At 36.9% G+C, this 23,274-nt stretch overlaps 1 protein-coding gene across 1 annotated transcript in view; it reads left to right on the forward strand.

The window, feature by feature from the left end:
• The window catches only part of Fsip2 (fibrous sheath interacting protein 2), an 84,294-nt gene that overhangs the window by 15,696 nt on the left and 45,324 nt on the right, over positions 1-23,274 (forward strand). Inside the window, exons 10-14 of the mRNA XM_036183289.1 lie at positions 10,424-10,539; positions 11,380-11,416; positions 12,010-12,113; positions 13,964-14,027; positions 16,855-16,912. Coding sequence (XP_036039182.1) covers positions 10,424-10,539; positions 11,380-11,416; positions 12,010-12,113; positions 13,964-14,027; positions 16,855-16,912 — 379 coding nt within the window. The remainder of the gene's footprint in view (positions 1-10,423; positions 10,540-11,379; positions 11,417-12,009; positions 12,114-13,963; positions 14,028-16,854; positions 16,913-23,274) is intronic.

A 23,274-nucleotide genomic window follows, 5' to 3' on the forward strand; every position in this document is an offset into this window, starting at 1 on the left:
GGAGATATCTTTGTAGATTTCTGAGGACCTCTTTAGCACTTTGCTTCTTCCTATTCTCATGTGGTCTTCTGTAGTAGGAATCTTAAAGAGTTTTGTTAATAAAACTCAAACCCGAGGCCAGTTATTGGGGTGATTGCTGGAAGATCAGAGACACAGAACAAGCCACAGTTTTCTCACCTCACCAGTTCCTCAGCTGGTCTTGTTTCCTCAGGCTGGAAGTTTCTGAATCCTCATCCCAATGGCTCTCAGCTGAACTGTGTTGCTCCAAAGCCTGAATGCTTAACCAGCCGAATGCTTTACTCACTACATGCTTTTTTCTCTTTAGTTCCTGGTCCTCACGCCTTATATACCTTTTTCTTTCTGCCCCCACTCCTTGGGATTAAAGGCGTGGGTCACCATGCTTAGCTGTTTCTAAAGTGGCCTTGAACTCAGAGATCTGGCTAGCTCTGCCTCCCAAGTGCTAGGATTAAAGGTGTGTACCACCACCGCCCAACTTCTGTTATGGCTTACTCTTCCCATTTTCTAGCCACCATTTCTGGCTTTGTTCTAGTGGCTGTCTGTTCTCTGACCCCAGATATGTTTATTTCAGGGAACACACAATATTTCAGGGAACACAATACCCACCACATTTCCCCTGTTTTTGTCTAAAATTAAAAAAAGGTTATAACTAATACAAGAAAAATCATATCCAATAAGTATATATAATATACACAGTCAAGATTACATTAATGATGTCTAGTCCATTAACATTTGACAGATTCAGGTGAAAAACTCCATTATCTATAATAATGTCCAGTCCAGTAACATTTGATAAACTCAGACAAAATTTTCATTACTTATCCTATCTTTTCTTTTCATAATAGATTCAGTAATCTACCTTTTGTCATTTTTATATCTTCTCCTTTTTCTTTTTAGAGTAGATTCAGTGATCTACCCATTTATCCTATTATTTCTTTATCTTTTTTCTCAGGGTAGATTCAATGATCTACCTCATATCTATTTTCTCTTTTTCCTTTTCTTTTTTTAACAAAACCTCTGAATCTAATCTTCATGTTCAGCTTTTTCCCTGACCATTAACAATTAACAACTTGTAACCAATTATCATAAACAATGACAATATCCAAAACTCATTAAACGACCGAAAACCTCCCATCCCATTTTTTGGGGATGTGGGCGTCATCTTCTTAAAATTACTTCCATCTTTAGAGGATCCTGAAAAGAAAATTTGGGGGTTAATTGTCAAGTCCTGTAGCATTTGTCCAGCCACTGCATAATGATAAAGTGTAGGGCTTGTTTCAAGTCCTTGTTCAGGTATTCTGTCAGGCTGGATCATCTCAGCCAGTCATCTAGAAATTGTCCTGAGCAGTTTGTAGTCCAGAGTCGATCTTTCCATGGCACTAATGGCTTTACCATAGTCCATGTGGCATCATCATTGTGGAGTCCCATCATCCTTTTGAAGATTTCAAAGTCACTGTTAGACATGATCATGGTTCCCTTTTTTTTTTTTTTTTTTTTTTTTTTCCTCCTCTGTGGTTTGGAGTAATCACAGTCTGATAAATGTCTGTCTCTCGGGACCATGAGTATTGTTCCCTAGAAGAGAAAATCTTCACAATAATTTCTCCCCACCATTTGTCTTGCCAAACGTTTTCAAACTGACCTTTGCCAATGCTTTCTTGTAACACGCTGGTCCCGGCAATTCTTCTCTGAACAAGCAGCAGTAAATTCTTTGTCCCATGTAGCAGCATCACCGCAGTCACCAACAGGATGAGTAGCAGCCGGCAACTCAAAGCAGCAGCCACTGCCTTCATGGTCCCACCGACACTGTTTGTGTCTAGGCCCCGGCCGAAGCTTCTCCTAGGTCGGCCTCAACTCCGGATCCTCCTGCCTCTGCCTTCTTCAGTAAATCCTAGCAGCATGTGCCACCACAACTGGCTGAGTGTAGCTCGGGCCTGAGCTAGGGTTCACAAAGCCACAGGCAAGAGGCTTTTTCATGAATTCGTACCACGAACGTTGGGCACCAAATGTAGTAGGAATCTTAAAGAGTTCTTATTAATGAAACTCAAACCCGAGGCCAGTTATTGGGGTGATTGCTGGAAGATCAGAGACACAGAACAAGACACAGCTATCTCACCTTGTTATTTCCTACTGGCATGTGCCACCACAGCCATCTGTTATTCCTTGTTATCCCTCTCTGTTGTTGATCCACCTGGGATATCTTGCTCCTGTAAGCACTCTTTTCCTTGAACTTTGCCCTTCATTACCCCCAATCACGTCCAGGTTGTTCATGTAGATCTCATCCATTTCTCTGTCATTGGGCAATCCCTGTGTCTTAAGATCCTGGTTTCTAGTAGCCTACCTGGAGTTGTGAGTAGCAGTCTAGTCATCTTTTACATCTAGTATCATCCTATGAGTGAGTATATACCATGTTTGTCTTTCTGAGTCTGGGTTACCTCACTCAGGATGATTTTTTCTAGATCCATCCATTTGCCTGCAAACCTCATGATGTCATTGTTTTTCGCTGCTGAGTAGTACTCCATTGTGAATATGTACCACATTTTCTTTATCCATTCTTCATTGAAGGTCATCTAGGTTGTTTCCAGGTTCTGGCTATTACAAACAATGCTGATATGAACATATCTGAGCAAATGCCCTTGTGGTATGATTGAATATTCCGTGGGTATATGCCCAAGAGTGCTACAGCTGGGTCTTGGGGGAGATTGATTTCCAGTTTTCTAAGGAAGCGCCATATTGATTTCCAAAGTGGCTGTACAAGCTTGCATTCCCACCATCAGTGGAGGAGAGTTCCCCTTGCTCCACATCCTCTCTAGCATAAGCTGTCTTCTGTGTTTTTTATCTTAGGTGTAAGGTGGTATCTCAGAGTTGTTTTGATTTGCATTTCCCTGATAAATAGGGATATTGAGCAATTCCTTAAATGTCTTTCAGCCATTTGAGCTTCCTCTGTTGAGAATTCTCAGGCATTTTGGTGTCTATTTTCTGGAGTTCTTTATATATTCTGGATATCAGCCCTCTGTCAGATGTGGGGTTGGTGAAGACCTTTTCCCATTCTGTAGGCTGTCGCTTTGTCTTGTTGACCTTTGCTGTACAAAAGCTTCTCAGTTTCAATGGGTCCCATTGATTGATTGTTTCTCTCAGTGTCTGTGCTACTGGTGTTATATTAAGGAAGTGATCTCCTATGACAATGTGTTCAAGACTACTTCCTACTTTCTCTTCTATCATGTTCAAAGTAACTGGATTTATGTTGAGGTCTTTGATCCACTTGGACTTAAGTTTTGTGCACAGTGACAGATTTGGATCTATTTGCAGCCTTCTACACATTGACATCCAGTTATGCCAGCACCATTTGTTGAAGATGCTTTCTTCTTTCCATTGTACAGTTTTGGCTTCTTTGCCAAAACTTATATGTTCATAGGTGTGCGGTTGGTCCACATGTCGGTTTTTATGCCAGTACCAAGCTGTTTTTATTACTGTAGCTCTATAGTAGAGCTTGAGGTCGGTGATTGTGATGACCCAAGAGGTTGTTTTATTGTATGGGATTCTTTTGGCTATGCTGGGTTTTTTATTTTTCCATATGAAGTTGAGTATTATTCTTTCCAGGTCTGTGAAGTATTGTGTGGTTATTTTGATAGGGATTGCATTGCATCTGTAGATTGCTTTTGGTAAGATTGCCACATTTCCTATTCCTGCCTATCCATTAGCATGGGAGAATTTTTCTGAAATCTTCAATTTCTTTTTTCAGGGACTTTAAGTTCTTGTCATATAGGTCCTTCACTTGGTTAGTTAGAGTTACTCCAAGGTATTTTTTTAACATTTGTGGCTATGTAAAGGGTGATGTATCTCTGATTTCCTTCTCAGCCTGTTTGTCTATTGTATTTAGGAGGGATAGTGATTTTTTTGAGTTGATCTTGTATCCTGCTATGTTGCTGAAGGTGTTTATAAGCTGTATCATTTCCTTGGTTGAATTTTTGGAGTCACTCATGTATACTAACATGTCATCTGCAAATAGGGAAAGCTTGACTTCTTCCTTTCCAATTTGTATCCCCTTAATCTCTTTATGTTGTCTTATAGCTCTGGCTAGAACTTCTAGTACTATATTGAATAAGTATGGGGAGAGGGGACAGCCTTTCCTTGTTCCTGATTTTAGTGGTATTGCTTTGAGTTTCTCTCCATTTAATTTGATGTTGGCTGTTGGCTTGCTGTAGATTGCCTTTATTATGTTTAGGTATGTTCCCTGTATTCCTGATGGCTCCAAGACCTTTACCTTGAAGGGATGTTGGATTTTGTCAAATGCCTTTTCTGCATCTAGTGAGATGTCATGTGATTTTTTTCTTTGAGTTTGTTTATATGGTGTATTACATTGATGTACTTTTGTATGTTGAACCACCCTTGCAACCCTGGGATGAAGCCTACTTGATCATGGTGGGTAATTGTTTTGATGTGTTCTTGGAGTCTGTTTGCCAGTATTTTATTGAGTATATTTGCATCAATGTTCATGCGGGAGATTGTTCTGTAGTTCTCTTTCTTTGTTGCATCTTTGTTTGGTTTAGGAATCAGGGTAATTGTCTCTGTCTCTGTCTTTTGATTAGGTTGGATAAGGGATTGTCTATCTTGTTGATCTCGTCAAAGATCCAACTCTTTGTTTCATTGATCCTTTGTTTTGTTCTCTGTTTCTATTTTCTTGATTTCAGCTCTCAATTTGATAATTTCCTGGCATCTGTTCCTCCTGGGAGACTTTGCTTCTTCCTGTTCAAGGGCTTTCAGGTGTGCTGTCAAGTCACTTGTGTGAGATTTCTCCAACTTCTTTATGTGGGCATTTAGTGCTATGAATTTCCCTCTTAGCACTGCTTTCTTAGTGTCCCATAAGTTTGGGTATGTGGTGTATTCATTTTCATTGATCTCTAGAAAGTCTTTAATTTCTTTCTTTCTTTCTTCCTTAACTCATTGGTGATTCAGTTGAGCATTATTCAGTTTCCGTGAGATTGTAGGATTTCTGTAGTTTTTGTTGTTTTTGAAATCTAACTTTAAACCACGTTGGTCTGATAGAATGCAGGAGGTTATTCCAGTTGTTTTGTATCTGTTGAGATTTGCTTTGTGGCCAAGTATGTGGTCGATTTTAGAGAAGGTTCCATGGGGTGCTGAGAAGAAGGTATATTCTTTTTTGTTTGGGTGGAATGTTCTATAGATATCAAATAAGTCCATTTGAGCCATAACATCAGTTAAGTCCATTATGTCTCTGTTAAGTTTCAATTTGGCCGATCTGTCCAGAGGTGAATGTGAGTGTTAAAGTCGCCCACTATTAATGTGTGGGGTTTTATATGTGATTTAAGCTTTAGTAATGTTTCTTTTACATATGTGGGTGCCCTTGTGTTTGGGGCATAAATGTTCAGAATTGAGACTTCATCTTGGTGGATCTTTCCAGAGATGAGTATGTAATTTCCTTCATGATCTCTTATTATTCATTTTAGTTAGAAGTCTATTTTGCTGGATATTAGGATGGCTACACCAGCTTGCTTCTTAAGACCATTTCATTGGAAAGTCTTTCCCCAGCCTTTTAATCTTAGGTAATGTCTATCTTGAATTTGAGATGTGTTTCTTGTATGCAGCAGAAATATGGGTTCTGCTCATGTATCTATTGTGTTAGCCTGTGTCTTTTTATAGGTGAATTAAATCCATTGATATTAAGGGATATAAATGACCAGTTATGGTTCATTCCTGTTATTATTATTATTATTGTTTTTGGTGGTAGTGTTCTCTACTTCTCTTTTTTGGTGTTTGCTGCTGTGGTGTTATCTATTGCCTGTGTTTTTAAGGGTCATATCTGCCTTCCTTAGGTTGGAATTTTCCTTCTAGTGCTTTCTGTAGGACTGTGTTTGTGGATAAGTATTGTTTAAATCTGGCTTTGTCTTGGATTGTCCTGTTTACTGTGTCTATGATAACTGAAAGTTTTACTGACTATATTAGTCTAGGATGGCATCCATGGTCTCTTAGTGTCTGCATTACATCCGTCCAGGTCCTTCTGGCTTTCAAAGTCTCCATCGAGAAATCGTGTGTTGTCCTGATGGGTTTGCCTTTATTAGTCACTTGGCCTTTTTCCTTTCCTGCTCTCAATATTCTTTCTTTATTCTGTACATTTAGTTGTTTAATTATTATGTGGCGAGGGGACCTTTTTGGGGGGTCTAGTCAGTTTGGCGTTCTATGGGCTTCTTGTATATTCATAGGCATTTCCCTTTTTAAAGTGGGAAAGTTTTCCTCTATGATCTTGTTAAATATATTTTCTATGCCTTTGAGTTGGTATTCTCCTTCCTCTATCTCTATTATTCGTAGGTTTGGTCTTTTCATGGTGTCCCAAATTTCTTGGTCATTTGGGTCATGACTTTGTTGGCTTTAGTGTTTTCTTTGACTGATGAATCTCTTTCTTCTACCACATTCAACACCAGAGATCCTCTCTTCCATCTCTTGCATTCTGTTGGTTATAGTTGCATCTGAAGTTCCTGTTTGTTTACTCAGATTTTCTATTTTCATCATTCCATCTGCTTGTGTCTTCTTCATTTTTTCTATCTCCCTCTTCAGGTCTTAGATGGTTTCCCTCACCTGTTTCGTTGCTTTTTCATGATTTTCTTTAAAGGACTTATTGGTTTCTTCTGCTTTATTTGTCCTTTCCTCTAATTTTTTTATAGCATCCTTCCCATTTTTTATTTTTCTGTTCCTCCACTTCATTTTTGATTTCTTTTAAATAAGCCTCTACCCTCTTCAAGATGTTATTCATAAGGTTGTTTTCTTCTTCTTCTTCCATTTGTGATGTTCAGGTCTAGCTGTTGGAGAAGGGCTATATTCTGGTGGTGCTGTATTGCTCTTTATCTTGTTGTATTTACTTCTGCCCTGACGTCTGCCCATCTCCTTATGGATTCGTTCTTGGTCTTATCAGTGCTTTTGGTCCATACAGAGCTGACAGATTCAGGAAGCCTCTCTTTGGTCCAGATGGAAGCTCTCTGGTCCAGATGGAAGTGCTGGCTGTATGGGAGCTAGCAGCTGGTCTCTGAGTCTCAGGAAGTGGCTCTTGTTCAGGCTGGAGCTCCAGGGATGCATGGGAGCTGGGGGCTGCTCTCTAAGTCTCAGGTAGTGGCTGGGGTCTTGGGCTTATGTGTGTGTGAGCAGGGTGTGGAGATTGCAGGGTCTGCCTGGGGTCTTGGAAAAGGGGAACCTTCCTTCAGGGCCCGCCTGATAGCCAGAAATTGGGGCCAAGTTGGGCAGGTCTTCCCTGGGATGGCTGGTGCCCAGGGATGGAACCTAGGTACAGGCCTCTCTGGGTATGACCCCAGGCATTGGGGTCTGGTCCAGATCGGAGTTCCAGGCTGGATGAGAGCTGGGCGCTGGTCTCTGAGTCTCAGGAAGTGGCTGGGGTCTCAGGATGATGGGTGTGGGGGCAGGGTGTGAAGCTTGCAGGGTCTGCTAGGGGTCTTGGAGAAAGGTAACCTTCCCGGTGGGGGTGGGGTGGTACTGGCCTATGGCCAGAAATTGGGGCCAAGTTGGGCAGGTCTTCCCTGAAAAGGCTGGTGCCTAGGGATGGGACCTAGGGGCAGGTCTCTCTGGGCATGACTCCAGGTACTTACCACTGATACAGATGGGAGTTCTGGGCCAGATGGGATCTGGTCATGGTTTTTATTACAATAGAAGAAACCTAAGATAACCCTAATACCAAAAACAACCTGACACTGCTACAAAAAAGGACATGTAGAATAATGGAATAAAAAGAAGACCCTATAAGCCCACACTACCAGATAGTCAACTAATTTTTTTCAAAGAGGCTAAAAATATGAGTTGGAGAAACCGATATTGTCTTCAGCAAACAGTTCTGGGAAAGCTGGATATCTATAAGTAGAAGAATAAACTAGATGTCTATTTCTTACCATATACAGAATTCAATTCCAGATGTATCAAATAATGTAAAATATCTGAAACTGTTAGGTGAAAATTAGGGAATGGGAATGTGCCTAAAGACATATGCATAGACAAGGATTTAACAAGTTACCAAGTGTGTTTGCATAGAATTAAATGACTTCACTCTCAAAAAAATGGTTCTAGACAATAGAATTTTGAAATGATATACTGAATGGAGTAAAATATTTTCTAACTACACATCTAATCTGGATTAGCATTTGATATATATATATATATATATATATATATATATATATATATATACATTAAACAGCAAGTTGACAATACAACATGTAAATAAACTAATGTATAGGCACTTATCAAAAGATGAAGCAAAAATGGCCAACAAACTGATGAAATAAATTGTCAACATCATTAGAAAAATGTAAGCCAAAACACCTTGAGAAGTACAAATCAAAACATTGACATTCTTTCCCACTCCAGGTGGAATTGCAATCATTAAAAAACAAAAAAACTAGGCCAGGTGTTGGTGGCACACGCCTTCAATCCCAGCACTCGGGAGTCAGAGGCAGGCAGATCTCTGTGAGTTCGAGGCCAGCCTGAGCTACCAAGTGAGTTCCAGGAAAGGCACAAAGCTACACAGAGAAACCCTGTCTTGAAAAACCAAAATAATAAAAATAAAAATAAAAATAAAAATAATAATAATAACAAATGGTGATGAAGATGTGGATTAAAAATGAAAGAACGTCTGTCTTTCATAATGGTAGGAATATAAATTAACCCAGTTACTGTAAAAATCTGTATGGATGTTTCTCAAAAAAATTAAATCTGTATGGATGTTTCTCAAAAGAATTAAATACAATTCTACCTTGTAAATCAGCTAAATCGCTTCTGGATATTTACCTTAAAAACTCAAAACATATACAGAAATTGCACATCAATGTTTATTTCAGTACAGTTCATAATAAATTATGAAAACAAGATAGGTGTCCTTCAACAAAAGAATAAATAAAATATGGTATGTATGTATAACAGAATTATATTTAGTCAAAAAGATAACAAAATTGTGTCATTTGCAAAAATATATATACAATTGTAGAAAATTATATTAAGCAAATTAAATTAGACTCAATGAGAAATATTGCATGCTTTTGCCCATTTGTGGATCCTAGATTTTATGCAGATACATAAAATTATATATTCCTATAAGACATGAATTTACAATGAAACAGTGTAAGATTAAAGGTGACTAATGGTAATGGTAAGGGAAAGCAAGGGAAAAGAGAGGGGAAATCTATTATATGCCTGTATAGAAATGTCTCTATGAAGCCCAGCACAGTATAAACTGTACATGCCAATTAAAACAAGGGGAGTTGAGAAATGTTTGCACTTCAGTGTCTTGAAAATTTGTGTAAATTTAATTTCCCTTGGAAATTGCCTTCAATTCTATGAAGTCACTTAAACCCAAGAAGTAAATTGTGTCTGGGATCATTATGTAGAAAATGTTTTCAGACTAGTATTATATTTATTTGTTAGACAACAATTTTCTCCTATATTTACTTAATCATAAGTAGGAATGGATATGTGAGTTTTCAAGATCATTGTCTTTAATGCATGTTTTTATATCACGCATTTTGTATTGTACTCCTTTATTAATCATTTGGTAATTACCTGTAGACTCTGCTGTGTTCATTTATGTCCTTTTCTTTCCCAGGTCAATCTTGTTTTTCATTTTTACTGAATTTAGTGTTGCTGATGGTATTATTACTTTTTTTAATTTTCTTAATACGTATGTAAATGAATGATTTTCTCTGCTAATTAAGTATTGACAGGAATATGTGAAAGAAAAGAAATTATGATCCACAGGTGATTTATATTAAAATAAGATTACTTTGATAAAGTTTTTGAAGTTACTACTTAAAGTTATATTTACCATATGGTAAGGCAGGTTTTATGATAAAGCTTTATTCAATTTAACTAAAGTAGATTAGAGACAGATCAAAATATATATATATATATATATATATATATATATATATATATATATATGCATGAAAATTCACAGAAGTTCATGTAAGAAATGCCTGGAATTAAAAACAACTCAGATGTCTATGGACTCACTGTAGCCTACAAAATGTGGTGTACCCAAACAGCATTATGCTGCATAAAAATAAAAAATCATTTTACCTCCTCCAAAATAAAAATAAAGGAAAAGTGTACACACTATATAATGCATTCATGTAAAATTTCAGAAAATACAAACTAAACTTAGGAGTTATACATTAGTACTCTTGGGACTAGAAGATGGATTCATTATAACCATCCAGGGGAGCACATATATGAGTAATCCCAATATATTGTTAATTGTATGAGTCTTTCTGTTATATTTCTTTTGGAAGTATTGTTACTCATGAATATTTCAAATTTTAACAGTTTAAGAAAATAAAATTTGTTACAGTTAACAATATGTCCAAAGCCAAAGGTTTTCTTTCTCGTTTACTCCTAGGACAAGTATCAACTGTTGTTAATCAGTCTCAGAGTAGTTCAAAGAACGTTACAAAAATATCAGGATCTTCAGTTGCGTATCAGACAGGGATACAGAACAGTAGCTCAGAACAAAAGGTAAAAATATTTCAAATTTTGTGCTTAATATTACTTCATTTGCTTAAGTTTTATTCATATGTATTATCTGTTTTACTAACCTGGTATTATTAGGGGAAATGAGTTCTTGCAAGAAAAAGTGATCCCATTCAGGGGGCAAAAAAGATTCACTTCAGCGCTTTTATCCATGTACTGTGAAATTTAACAGAAACAAACCCAAAGCCCATTATCAATAGTGATGATAATGTTGCTATTTACTAGTAATATAAGAAATCTATGCTCATGTGTTTGACCAAGCACTGGGATAAGCTAAACATGAGAAAGTTAGAAAATTGAGTCAACTGAATGCAAATTGAGTCAATTGAATGCAAAGGCTAGTGAAGCAACACCCATCTTGAGGACACATTGAATAATTAGGCATAAACACAGAAAATGTTACACTAATCTGAGGTGACTAATTTTTATTCTGGCTCTGGTTGGAAGGAGTACTTTAAATAAGCGTTATAGTGTTGCCTGGGGTTTAATTGGTAGAATTGTATTTCTCTGTATACAGTTGAATGACTAAGTTTGAGAACCTTCCATTGAGTGGCTCACTGTGCCTTTAAATAAAGGGCAGACAGAAGAGGAGTAAGACCTATATTGCTATAAACTGAGCTCAATATTGAACTAAATTTGAGATGGTGAAAGGTATCCTGGGAAGTTAAGTATATTCACTGTGCTTGATGCATTTTTTATGACAAATTTTGGGCATGAAGGGTGAAAAAGCATCTAGATTCATTCGGTTTCCTGACAGAAGGCATAATCTCTTCCTGAAGTACTGTTACTAATGAATATTTTTCTCTTTAATATTTTGCCATATAGACAAATGGAGTAACAAAAACAATAAGCGATGACAGAGGTAAGGTTATGAACAGCACTAACGATTCTGTTATTAAGTACGTGTTGGACTCCCTTACATGGCTTTGAGAGCTGTTTTACCTAGTTTTGAAAGGAATGATTAGTGTGACGTTTTCATTACTGAAGTACCCTTCCTCTAACCACTTCTTCCTCTTTTTAGTTCACCAGTGCTGTGAAAAAACTTCTCAAAACAACCTTTTATCACTTCTATGCTCTTTGCCTAAAATCAATTTAAAATACAGCTTTATTTCTTTGTACAAGCAATATGTTGTTGTTGCCGACTGAATACAATTAAAACTGTCCAGTTTGTCAGTGGGCCCTGTTACTTTCATGAGACTAAGCTGTTGTGGTCATCAAAGGATAAGGGTTTCAGATTTTTCACTGGATGCAACTGGGAAGAAGTGAGTTTTTTAGGCAGTAATCATCCAAAAGGATTCTGTCTTTTAATAAGTTTGCTTAGCTTAAATAGATCGCTGATTTTGATTATTCTAGTCAGTGTAGCAGTGGGAAAAATGCTAGAGCAAGCCTGCAAGTTACAATTCACCTTTGGCACTATGGTACATTCATACTTAAAGCTATCTCTTATCTTTCTAGTTCCTGTAAACACATCAGATAGAAATTCAGTTATTTCAGCTCAAAATTCACCCACAAAGACTAATAGACTTTCACATGCATCTTTGTGTCTTCAAAAAGAAGAGGTATGTAATATTTAATTTACTCTAAATTCAATAAATGAGATATTTTATGGTCATTTTAATATATGAAAATGCTATTCTTTAACCTTACAGTATAACTTCATTCCATGAAAGTTATCATACAATTGTAAAAATATAATAATTCATGATCAGGGTATCTAAATATAAGCCACAAGGTGTAATATTTACTGTATACATGGAACCCTCAGAGAAATCAGCTGAGCTTCTTTGGTGGGCTTCTTATAACAATGATTTAGCATTTTTTATCAGTAATGATGTTATCTTCTCATGGAAAGTTATCAGTGGTTATCCAAGTGTATAGCCATTTCATATGAAATAAATATTATCTATAAATTGTCACCCTGTTATCTTAGGAATAAAATCAATACCCTCAGTTCCAATATTAGCATGTTAATAATTGATTCACTATGCTAAGGAGTTTACATGGTTTTCAACCATTTTAATAGATATTTAATAGATTATCTCCAAAAGAATTCTTCATATAAAAGTAGAAAATGTTATCATTTTATGTGACTTATAATACATAACATTTGACATCAAATAATGTGAAATAAAAAATAATGCAGAATATCTAAAATATATTATGCTTACCATGATGGTATGTCTCCATGACACATTTTATCATAAATAAATATTTGTTAACTTTAGTTTTGCAGTTAGTTCACTAATCTGCTGTGTCACTAGCCCTGTTAAATATGCTAACTATCAGGAATTTTTTAACTGTTGGAATAGTAACATCGTTTACCATATTTAAAACCCTCTAACATTTAAGAAATCAAGAAGGCCCATTAAAACAATATCTTAAAACACACTGTAGCATACATCTTTGTTTTGTACATTTTCAAAACATTACAAGGAACAAGAGGCCAAAAAACATGTGTCAAGTTTATTCATGGGATTGCAAAAAAAATGGCATGATAATATACTCTGTAGGTTGATTATTACAATACTCCAGACTGTAAAATGAGAACATCACTGTGCTACATCCAGATAATGTTCAGTAAAGAACAAGAAAACAGTTTACCTCAGTATATAAAAATAGTATGTGAAAACTACATTATTGGCCTTTCAGAGTGTTACATGCTCTACTCACTTTCCATATTACTCCCAAATGGGTAGCAGATGTTCAAAGATACCAAATTTATGATAAGAAGTTTAATTGTTCTCTGGAACACTGTGCAAAGCCTAAAATTGTTAGACATTCTTTTCATTGCTTGCTTTCACATTTCAAATATTAAAAGATTAAGATATGTATTGTTATGATTCTTTTTTCTGCAAGCATGTTGAGTGCCCAGAAAACTGTAGAAACTCAAAATCACTCATAGAGGGTACACACTCTTTTTCAGTACCACTGAGCTGCTGCTTTCAAAAATATCATGCACTTCTAATTAAATTGATTTACTTCTTTGCCTTTATGTAGTTAATTTAGGGTTACCCGAAAATGCTATAATTGTAGGAAAGAAGTATCATAGCAGGAACACAGAACCTTCCTCTTAGCCATCTAAATCTTCAGTTTTCACTCCTAATGCCAGTTCCAACGATATATAATTTCATTGAATTTTATTAAATTGTATGATACTGTATTTTTCATGAATACAACTACATGCTGAGTATTAAAGTTGGAAAATCATCAGATGTGTGATATTGTAGACATTTTTGATAAACATATCAATTTTAATTGCATAAATAATAGTATAATGTAAGCACAAAACATGAATATTTCTTAAAAATGGAGATTTGTGAGAAATTTAACATTATTAATTTTTAAATAAACATAAATATAAGTTGGTGATAAAAATTTGAAGAAACCTCTCTTCTTTTTGTTTATGTAGCAACATATGAAAGGTGATTGGAGTGGAAAGCCAAACAAGAAATCAAGTTACGTTGGTGAACCAGGTAAACAGCAGCAGGAAATCATGCAGCTTTTAAAACAGTCGTTCACTTGTCACTTACCCCATTACCAATGCTCTGCCAGTTAATGTGTTAATGCTAGATCCTGTGCGAGTTCTGAACCTGAAGAAAAATGTAGCCAGGATGTTACCCAGAGCTTTGACTGTATAACAGAAGAAATAGTCTTGACAAACACACAAGGTTTATAAATGCAATAAAGTGTGTGTGTATAAAAGCCATATATTGTATAAAGAGAACACCTAGAACTATGTTATTTGAGCCATGAGGAAAGAAAGTTTTATGATTCTTATTATTTCTTTTATTTTTTAGATTAGACTATAATTACATCATTTCCCTTTTCCTCTCCTTCCTCCAAAATCTGCCATATACCTGCTTCCTCTCATTAAAACATACGGGTATATTTCTAAGTACATAAGTACAATATGCTTATTCTGTATAATGTTATTTGTATATATGTTTTCAGGGTTGAGCAATTGATATGCTCATCCCTAAGGAAGACTGTTTCTCATGCTGTCAACATTCACCAGGTGCCCATAGTTTTGTGTAGGGTTCAGGCCTCCTGGACTTCCCCCACACCCCACTTTAGAATATCTATTATACTGTCCTTCTTCTGTTTATGTCTAGGCAGTCATGTCAGTGAGAGTTTATGGGTGTAGCGTCTGACATTCCTAGGAGACACAGTGGCACAGCACACTGCCTCTTCCTGAAGCTCCTACAATTTTTCTGGCCTCTCTTTCTCAATGTCCCCTGAGCCTTCGAAAGTTTTATGTTTTAATCTCAGGCTATTTTAATGAGATATTTCTAGTGATCACAATCAAAACTGAAATAACTTCCTATGGATGCTTATATTTTATGTCCTTTTTACTTGTCTATCAGCTTGTCTTTTCCTCTCTTCCAGACTTTGAGGCATAGTTTACAAGTAAAATAGTATGAATTTACAAACTACTTAGTAATTTGAGATGTATCAAACTATTGATATACATGCATATATACAAATACTATATAATAAGTCAGTTACACTTGTGCATGTAAGTTTGAGTGTGTGCATGGTTAGAACACTGGAGGTCATCTCTCCTAACAATTTTTAAGTATACAACAAAATACTGTTTACAATAGTTACACTACATATTGGATCTGTAATATTTATTAATTTTACAAAAGACAAAACTATGACAAATATCATTCCATGTCCTTTTCCTTCAAGTCCATTATATTCTGTTGTTATGAATTTGACAATCCATATTTCACAAGTAAGGGAGAACATGTGATAGCTGCTTTTCGACATATATATGCAACCACATTGACATAAATAGTGTACAACTCAGCTTTGTGGATTTGTTAATACAAAATATGTTGTTATGGACATTTAGCTGTACATTGAAAGATGGATCTTCAGGTGAAGGCAGGAGATAGAAAGATTAAGGGCATTCTTGGAAGGAAAAAGACAAAGGAACATGCACAAACCTGGAGAGAATTATGTTATGTGAAATAAGTCGAAAGTGCCGAAAAGCAGCTATCGCATGTTCTCCCTTACTTGTGAAATATACTTTGTATATTTATCCTGTTGTTATTCTGTAAACAAGGCAGAATAACAACTACTTATACAATACACAGTGTACTGTTGATTTTATATTAACTACTGTAAATTATCTGGAGAATACAATATGCAGGAGACATGGCTATAGTATGTGAAAATCCTATGCTATTTTGTATGAAGCACCTTCAGATCCATGGACTTGATCCTCATCCTAAAGATACCAAGGGATAACTCTATACACCAATGTTGTTTATTCACTCATCCATCAACATATATTTCTTTGTATTAGTACATTGTTGCTCCTATAACAAACTACCCAGCCTGAAACAGGACCCAGTGTCTTAATTTCAGCTCTTGGGCTTGAGAAATTGACTCAGTCAATCACTACTTGCTGCCCATTCAAAAAGGTGATTTGCTATAATGATTATTGTTCATGAAAACTTTTCATATTGCTTATTCGTGTGTGTGTGTGTGTGTGTGTGAGAGAGAGAGAGAGAGAGAGAGAGAGAGAGAGGGAGAGGGGGAGGGGGAGGGGGAGGGGGAGGGGGAGGGGGAGAGGGAGAGAGAGAGAGAGAGAGAGAGAGAGAGAGAGAGAGAGAGAGAGATGTCTTTTCTTTTTTATCAGGGATTCACTGGCCTGGTATTTAAAAAACAGGCTAAACAGATTCACCATAAAGTTCAAGGCATCTATCTCACTTAGTCCATCTCCCTAGCAAGGGGTTTATAAGCATATGCCAGCAAATGAACTTGGGTTTTCTATAAAAGCAGTATATTTTCTTACCTGATGATCCTCCTTTCTAGCCCCTTTTAAGTCTTTAATATGAGCATTGTAAGAGTGTTTTAGAAATGCTGAGGAAGTATATCCATTTGTTTAGGTGAGTTTCAAGGAAAGATTTCAAAAGACTTAACACAGACTCAGCAAAACCTTTAAAAATAAGAAGTATAAATACAAAGTTCTCCAAAGGAAATGGCCAAAGTAATAGTCCAGAGGCATAGAAAGTATGTTACAGTAGGACATTAAATTTTTACTCTATGTCTGTAGGGCCTATAATACATGCAGAAGACCTAGGCATCAAGAAGTATTGGAGAGGTAGATAGAGAGTTCAGATATTACAGCATATTGAACTATGCACTAAGAACTTTGGAAGGTGCTATGAAAGTCCTGAAAAGCTTGGGAACAAGTCAGTTACAAGTGAGAACAGGTTATTTGACAACAATATTACCATTTTTAAAATTACTGAGGATAAACTATAGTTTTCTTTTCCTGATGCTTAGGATCTCAGGGTGGTGCTCCACCCCCGGGTATTTTTTCTTCTCCTGTTTACTCGAATATGTAAGTATCCAAATTATTAACATGATATCATGTATTCATATTTTGATAATTGCTTAAGTACATGACTACATGAAATCTTCCCATTTTTTGTAGTTCTACTTAGATTTACTGAAACGTCATTGCTTAAAACTTTCAAAACTGAGTTAGAATTGTAGACATAGTGAAGGCCATCCTCCTTCCTTCTGTCCAGTCCTTTGCTCCCTGTACCCATGATCTTTGCCCTTTTCTACAGGGTTTCTTTGTATTTCTCTTTGAAATATTTACCTATTACTTTTGAGATTATTGGCTTCTAATGGATGATAAAATAGTTCATCATAACATTTCAATGACTTGATCATCTTTCTCCTTCTTAAAAATATATGCAATGTTGTCCAGAATAATACTTATGTTGGAAATTGAAACCTTTAGAGATGTTTAGTAGCAATTTTTAATTTCTCAAACAAATATTGGCAAACAGATATTTCAGCATTTTTCAACTCGAAAAGAACCATCTACTGTTTTAGAACCATTGTGATCTTTTAAAATATGTTTATATGGGGCTAGTATGTGTGGGTGCATGTATGCATAGACAGAAGACAGAAGTCAACATCAGTGGTTGTCTTTAGCTTCTCTTTATTTTATTTTTATGAGGCAGAGTCTCTCTCTGAACCTAATGCACCCTTTATCTGTGTGATCAGGATTGGAATCCAGTTCTCATGCACCGCAAGCTATTTACAAAAGACTATCTTCCCAGTGACCCAATGCTAAAACCTTAAAAGGAAATCATCAAAGCAAATTAATTAAAAACCTAGATTCCTGTGTAAATAGCTATATAAAAGAAAAGATCTCTGATGACAAATAATTTTCATGTTCAGACTAAGTATTGTTCATGAGGAGTTTCAACGTGAGGTTGATGGGTGTTAATAAGTAGAACTCAGTGAATGTTCACAGAATACATAGCATTGTGTTAAAGCGAGAAAGAATGAGTCTTATCCAAACAAGCAAAATGTGGATGAAAGATGCCTACCACGTGCAGATAATGATTACTTGTTTTTATGGGATAAATAAGTATTAAAGGAAGAACATTATAACCCCCTTTACTGTCTAGTCAGACCCTGCTCATCAAACATACCAATTTAACTATGTATCATGAAAGACTTTACCTAGGGACCCTATATATGTTCTAATATCAACCACCTTTCACCTCCCTCAAATACTTACTTGTCCTTTTTAAAAGTGTAAATGCAAAAGATTGCTAATGTAAAAATAAAAATCCATTACAGAGAATTGAGGTAAATTGTGTTAGCAGTGGGAGTAGAGTTGTAAAAACTAAGCATTAGACAATTCAATTTGAAATACTCTGTCATATAGACTATAGTTAGAACCGTTACTAATTGTTTATTAAGTCAAAGTCCAATAGTTTGGGACAATAATGCTATGATCAAATTAGCATATAATTAATTGCTTTGTTGGCAATACATCAGTAAAACTGAAGGAAAAGTACCATTCAATAATGGTCTTCATTTGAGATTTGATATAGGTAAGCACATCTTTAAAACCTACTTATCAAGCATCTATTGAGAACACACTGTGTTTAAGGAACAATGCCAGATGTTAGGTAAATATCAAGATTTACAGAATTAATTTCTTGTGATTATGATGAATTAGTTTAAGGAAGCACTATAGGCCAATTTAAAACTCCCTACATCATATTTATATCTTTCTGAAATAAATATGTATGAAATAGAGCAAGCCTTCATTTTTTTAAGAATTGTGGAATTATGTTCCTGACTGTTTTTAGTTACTATCCATTTCTTTAATGAAAAGAATGAATTTTTGGAGGTCTTTATGCTTCCATTATTTTTTCTTCTTATGGCTAGCATTAAAAACCAATTGCTCCTTTGGAGGGTTATGGGGATTTAGTGAAGTACCTCCTTCATGCTAGGCAAGAACTGCAACACTCACTGAGCTATGCTGGCAGCTAATAGAGTCAATATTTAAGACCAATTTTTCAGCTATTTCTTTAGGTCTTTCATATGTCTTTTTTTCTCCTTTTTTATTTAATATATTTGTGTTTTAATTTTACACATCAGTCATGGATTCCCCTGTCCTCCCCCTTCCACCCCCATCCCCACCGTCCCACAAGTCCCTCCCTTCAATTCCAGTCTCCTCCAGGGCCAAGACTCCCCTGGGAATTCATTTAAAACCTGGTGGATTCAGTGCAGGCAGGTACAGTTCCCTCTTTCCAGGCTGAGCAAACTGTCCCTGTGTAAGCCCAAAGTTCCAAACAGCCAGCTAATTCACTGAGGACAGGTCCGGGTTCCACTGCCTGGGTGCCTCCCAAATAGTTCAAGCTATTCAATTGTCTCGCTTATCCAGAGGGCCTGATCCAGCTGGGGGCTCCACAGCCTTTGGTTCATAATCATGTGCTTCCATTCATTTGGCTATTTGTCCCTGTGCTTTTCCAATCTTGGTCTCAACAATTCACACTCTAACAGTCCCTCCTCTTTCTCGACAACTGGACTCCTGGAGCGCCACTTGGCCTGGCTGAGGATCTCTGCATCCACTTCCATCAGTTATTGTATGAGAGTTCCAGCACCATCATTAGGGTGTTTGGCCATATGATCAGCAGTCTAGGTCAGATCAGGTTTTCTCTCGACCATTGCCAGCAGTCTACAGAGGATGTATCATTGTGGATTTCTGGGGACCTCTCCAGTACTTGGTCTCTCCCTGTTCTCATGTGGACATCATTTATCATGGTCTGTTATTCCTTGTTCTCCCTTTCTGTTCTTGATCCAGCTGGGATCTCCTGCTCCCCTAAGCTTTCTTTCCCTTGAAACTTGCCCTTCATTACTCCCACTGTCGTCCAGGATGTTCATGTAGATCTCATCCATTTCTCTGTCATTGGGCGATCCGTCTTTCCTAGGGTCCCATTTTCTAGGTAGCCTCCCTGGAGCAGTCTAGTCATCTTTGTTTTACCTCTAGTATCCTACTATGAGTGAGTACATACCATGTTTGTCCTTCTGAGTCTGGGTTACCTCACTCAGGATGATTTTTTCTAGTTCCATCCATTTGCCTGCAAACCTCATGATGCCATTGTTTTTCTCTGCTGAGTAGTACTCCATTGTGTATATGTACCATATTTTCTTTATCCATTCTTCAGTAGAAGAGCATCTAGGTTGTTTCCAGGTTCTGGCTATGATAAACAATGCTGATATGAACATAGCTGAGCAAATGCCCTTGTGGTATGATTGAGCATTTCTTGGGTATATGCCCAAGAGTGCTACAGCTGGGTCTTGGGGGAGATTGATTCCCAATATTCTAAGAGAGTACCATATTGATTTCCAAGGTGGCTGTACAAGCTTGCATTCCCACCATCAGTGGAGGAGAGTTCCCCTTGTTCCACATCCTATCCAGCATAAGCTGTCTATTGTGTTTTTGATCTTAGCCATTCTGACAGTTGTAAGGTGGTATCTCAGAGTCATTTTAATTTGCATTTCCTGGATAATTAGGAATGTTGAGCAATTCCTTAAATGTCTTTTAGCCATTTGAACTTCCTCTGTTGAGAATTCTTGGTTTAGTTCTATAGCCCATTTCTTTTTTTTTTTCCCATGGGTTCCTCTGTCCTCCCCACTTCTGCCCCCCCCCCTACCTTCCCCCCATTTCCTCCCTTCCATTCCCATCTCCTCCAGGGCCAACACTGCCCTGGGGATTCATTTAAACCTGGTGGATTCAGTACAGGCAGGTCCAGTCCCTTCCTTCCAGGCTGAGCAAAGTGTCCCTGTGTAAGCCCATTTCTTAAATGGACTGTTGGACATTTTGATGTCTAATTTCTTGAGTTCTTTATATATTCTGGATATCAGCCCTCTGTCAGATGTGGGGTTCGTGAAGACCTTTTCCCATTCTGTAGGCTGTCGCTTTGTCTTGTTGAGTGTGTCCTTTGCTCTACAATAGCTTCTCAGTTTCAATAGGTCCCATTGATTGATTGTCTCTCTCAGTGTCTGTGATACTGGTGTTATGTTTAGAAAGTGATCTCTGGTGCCAATGCATTCAAGACTACTTCCTTTTTTCTCTTCTATCAGGTTCAGAGTAAATGGATTTATGTTGAGGTCTTTGATCCACTTGGAATTAAGTTTTGTGTACGGTGACAGATATGGATCTATTTGCAGCCTTCTACACGTTGACATCCAGTTATGCCAGCACCATTTGTTGAAGATGCTTTCTTTTTTCCATTGTACAGTTTTGGCTTTTGTTAAAAATTAGATGTGCATAGGTTTGTGGGTTAATGTCAGGGTCTTCAATTTGATTCCATTGGTCCACATGTCGGTTTTTATGTCAGTACCAAGCCATTTTTTATTGTAGCTCTATAGTAGACCTTGAGGTCGAGGACCATGATGCCTCCAGAGGGTATTTTATTATACAGGAATCTTTTGGCTATCCTGGGTTTTTTGTTTTTCCATATGAAGTTGAGTATTATTCTTTCCAGGTCTGTGAAGAATTGTGTTGATAATTTGATGGAGATTGTGTTGAATCTGTAGACTGCATTTTGTAAGATCGCCATTTTTACTACGTTAATCCTGCCTATCCATGAGCATGGGAGATCTTTCCATTTTCTGACATCTTCATTTCTTTTTTCAGGGACTTTCAGTTCTTGTCATATAGGTCCTTCACATGCTTAGTTAGAGTAACCTCAAGGTATTTTATATCATTTGTGGCTATTGTAAAGGGTGATGTATCTCTGATTTCCTTCTCAGCCTATTTGTCTCTTGTATATAGGAGGGCTACTGATTTTTTTGAGTTGATCTTGTATCCTGCTATGTTGCTGAAGTTGTTTATAAGCTGTATCACTCATGTATACTATCATGTCATCTGCAAACAGGGAGAGCTTGACTTCTTCCTTTCCAATATGTATCCCCTTACTCTCCTTATGTTGTCTTGTTGCTCTGGCTAGAACTTCAATTACTATATTCAATAAGTATGGGGAGAGGGGACAGCCTTGCATTGTTCCAGATTTTAGTGGTATTGCTTTGAGTTTCTCTCCATTTAATTTGATGTTGGCTGTTGGCTTGCTTTAGATTGCCTTTATTATGTTTAGGTATGTTCCTTATATTCCTGATCGCTCCAAGACCTTTATCATGAAGGGGTGTTGGATTTTGTCAAATGCCTTTTCTGCATCTAGTGGGATGATCATGTGTTTTTTTTTTTCCTTTGAGTTTGTTTATATGGTGTATTACATTGATGGACTTTCGCATTATTCAGTTTCCATGAGATTGTAGGATTTCTGTAGTTTTTCCTGTTGTTGAAATCTAACTTTAAACCATGGTGGTCCGACAGAACACAGGAGGTTATTCCAATTGCTTTGTATCTGTTGAGATTTGCTTTGTGGCCAAGTATGTGCTCTATTTTAGAGAAGGTTCCATGGGATGCTGAGAAGAAGGTATATTCTTTTTTGTTCGGGTGGAATGTTCTATAGATATCGATTAAGTCCATTTGAGTCTCTGTTAAGTTTCAATTTGGCCGATCTGTCCAGAGGTGAAAGTGGGGTCCCACTATTAATGTGTGGGGTTTTATATGTGATTTAAGCTTTAGTAATGTTTCTTTTACATATGTGGGTGCCCTTGTGTCTGGGGCATAAATATTCAGAATTGAGACTTCATCTTGGTGGATCTTTCCTGCGATGAGTATGTAATGTCCTTCATCATCTCTTTTGATTGATGTTAGTTTGAAGTCTATTTTGCTGGATATTAAGATGGCTACACCAGCTTGTTTCTTAAGACCATTTGATTGGAAAGTCTTTTCCCTGCCTTTTATTCTTAGGAGGTATCTGTGTTTGAATTTGAGGTGTGTTTCTTGAATGCAGCAGAAAGATGGATCCTGATTTCGTGTCCATTCTGTTAGTCTGTGTCTTTTTATAGGTGAGTTAAGTCCATTGATATTAAGGGATATTAATGACCAATGATTGTTTGTTCCTGTTATATTTTTATTATTTGGTGGAAGTGTGTGTGTACTTCTCTTCTTTGGGGTTTACTGCTGTGGTGTTATCTATTGCCTGTGTTTTTATGGGTGTATCTGCCTTCCTTAGGTTGGAATTTTCCTTCTAGTGCTTTCTGTAGGGCTGGATTTGTGGATAAGTATTGTTTAAATCTGGTTTTGTCTTGGAAGGTCTTGTTCACTTCATCCATGATGATTGAGAATTTTGCTGGGTATATTAGTCTAGGTGGGCATCCATGGTCTCAGTGTCTGCATTATGTCTGTCAAGGTCCTTCTGTCTTTCAAAGTCTCCATTGAGAAATCGGGTGTTATTCTGATGGGTTTGCCTTTATAAGTCACTTGGCCTTTTTTCTTTGCTGCCCTTAATATTCTTTCTTTATTCTGTACATTTA

Source organism: Onychomys torridus, chromosome 4, assembly GCF_903995425.1.
Source record: "Onychomys torridus chromosome 4, mOncTor1.1, whole genome shotgun sequence".
Lineage (NCBI taxonomy): Eukaryota > Metazoa > Chordata > Mammalia > Rodentia > Cricetidae > Onychomys > Onychomys torridus.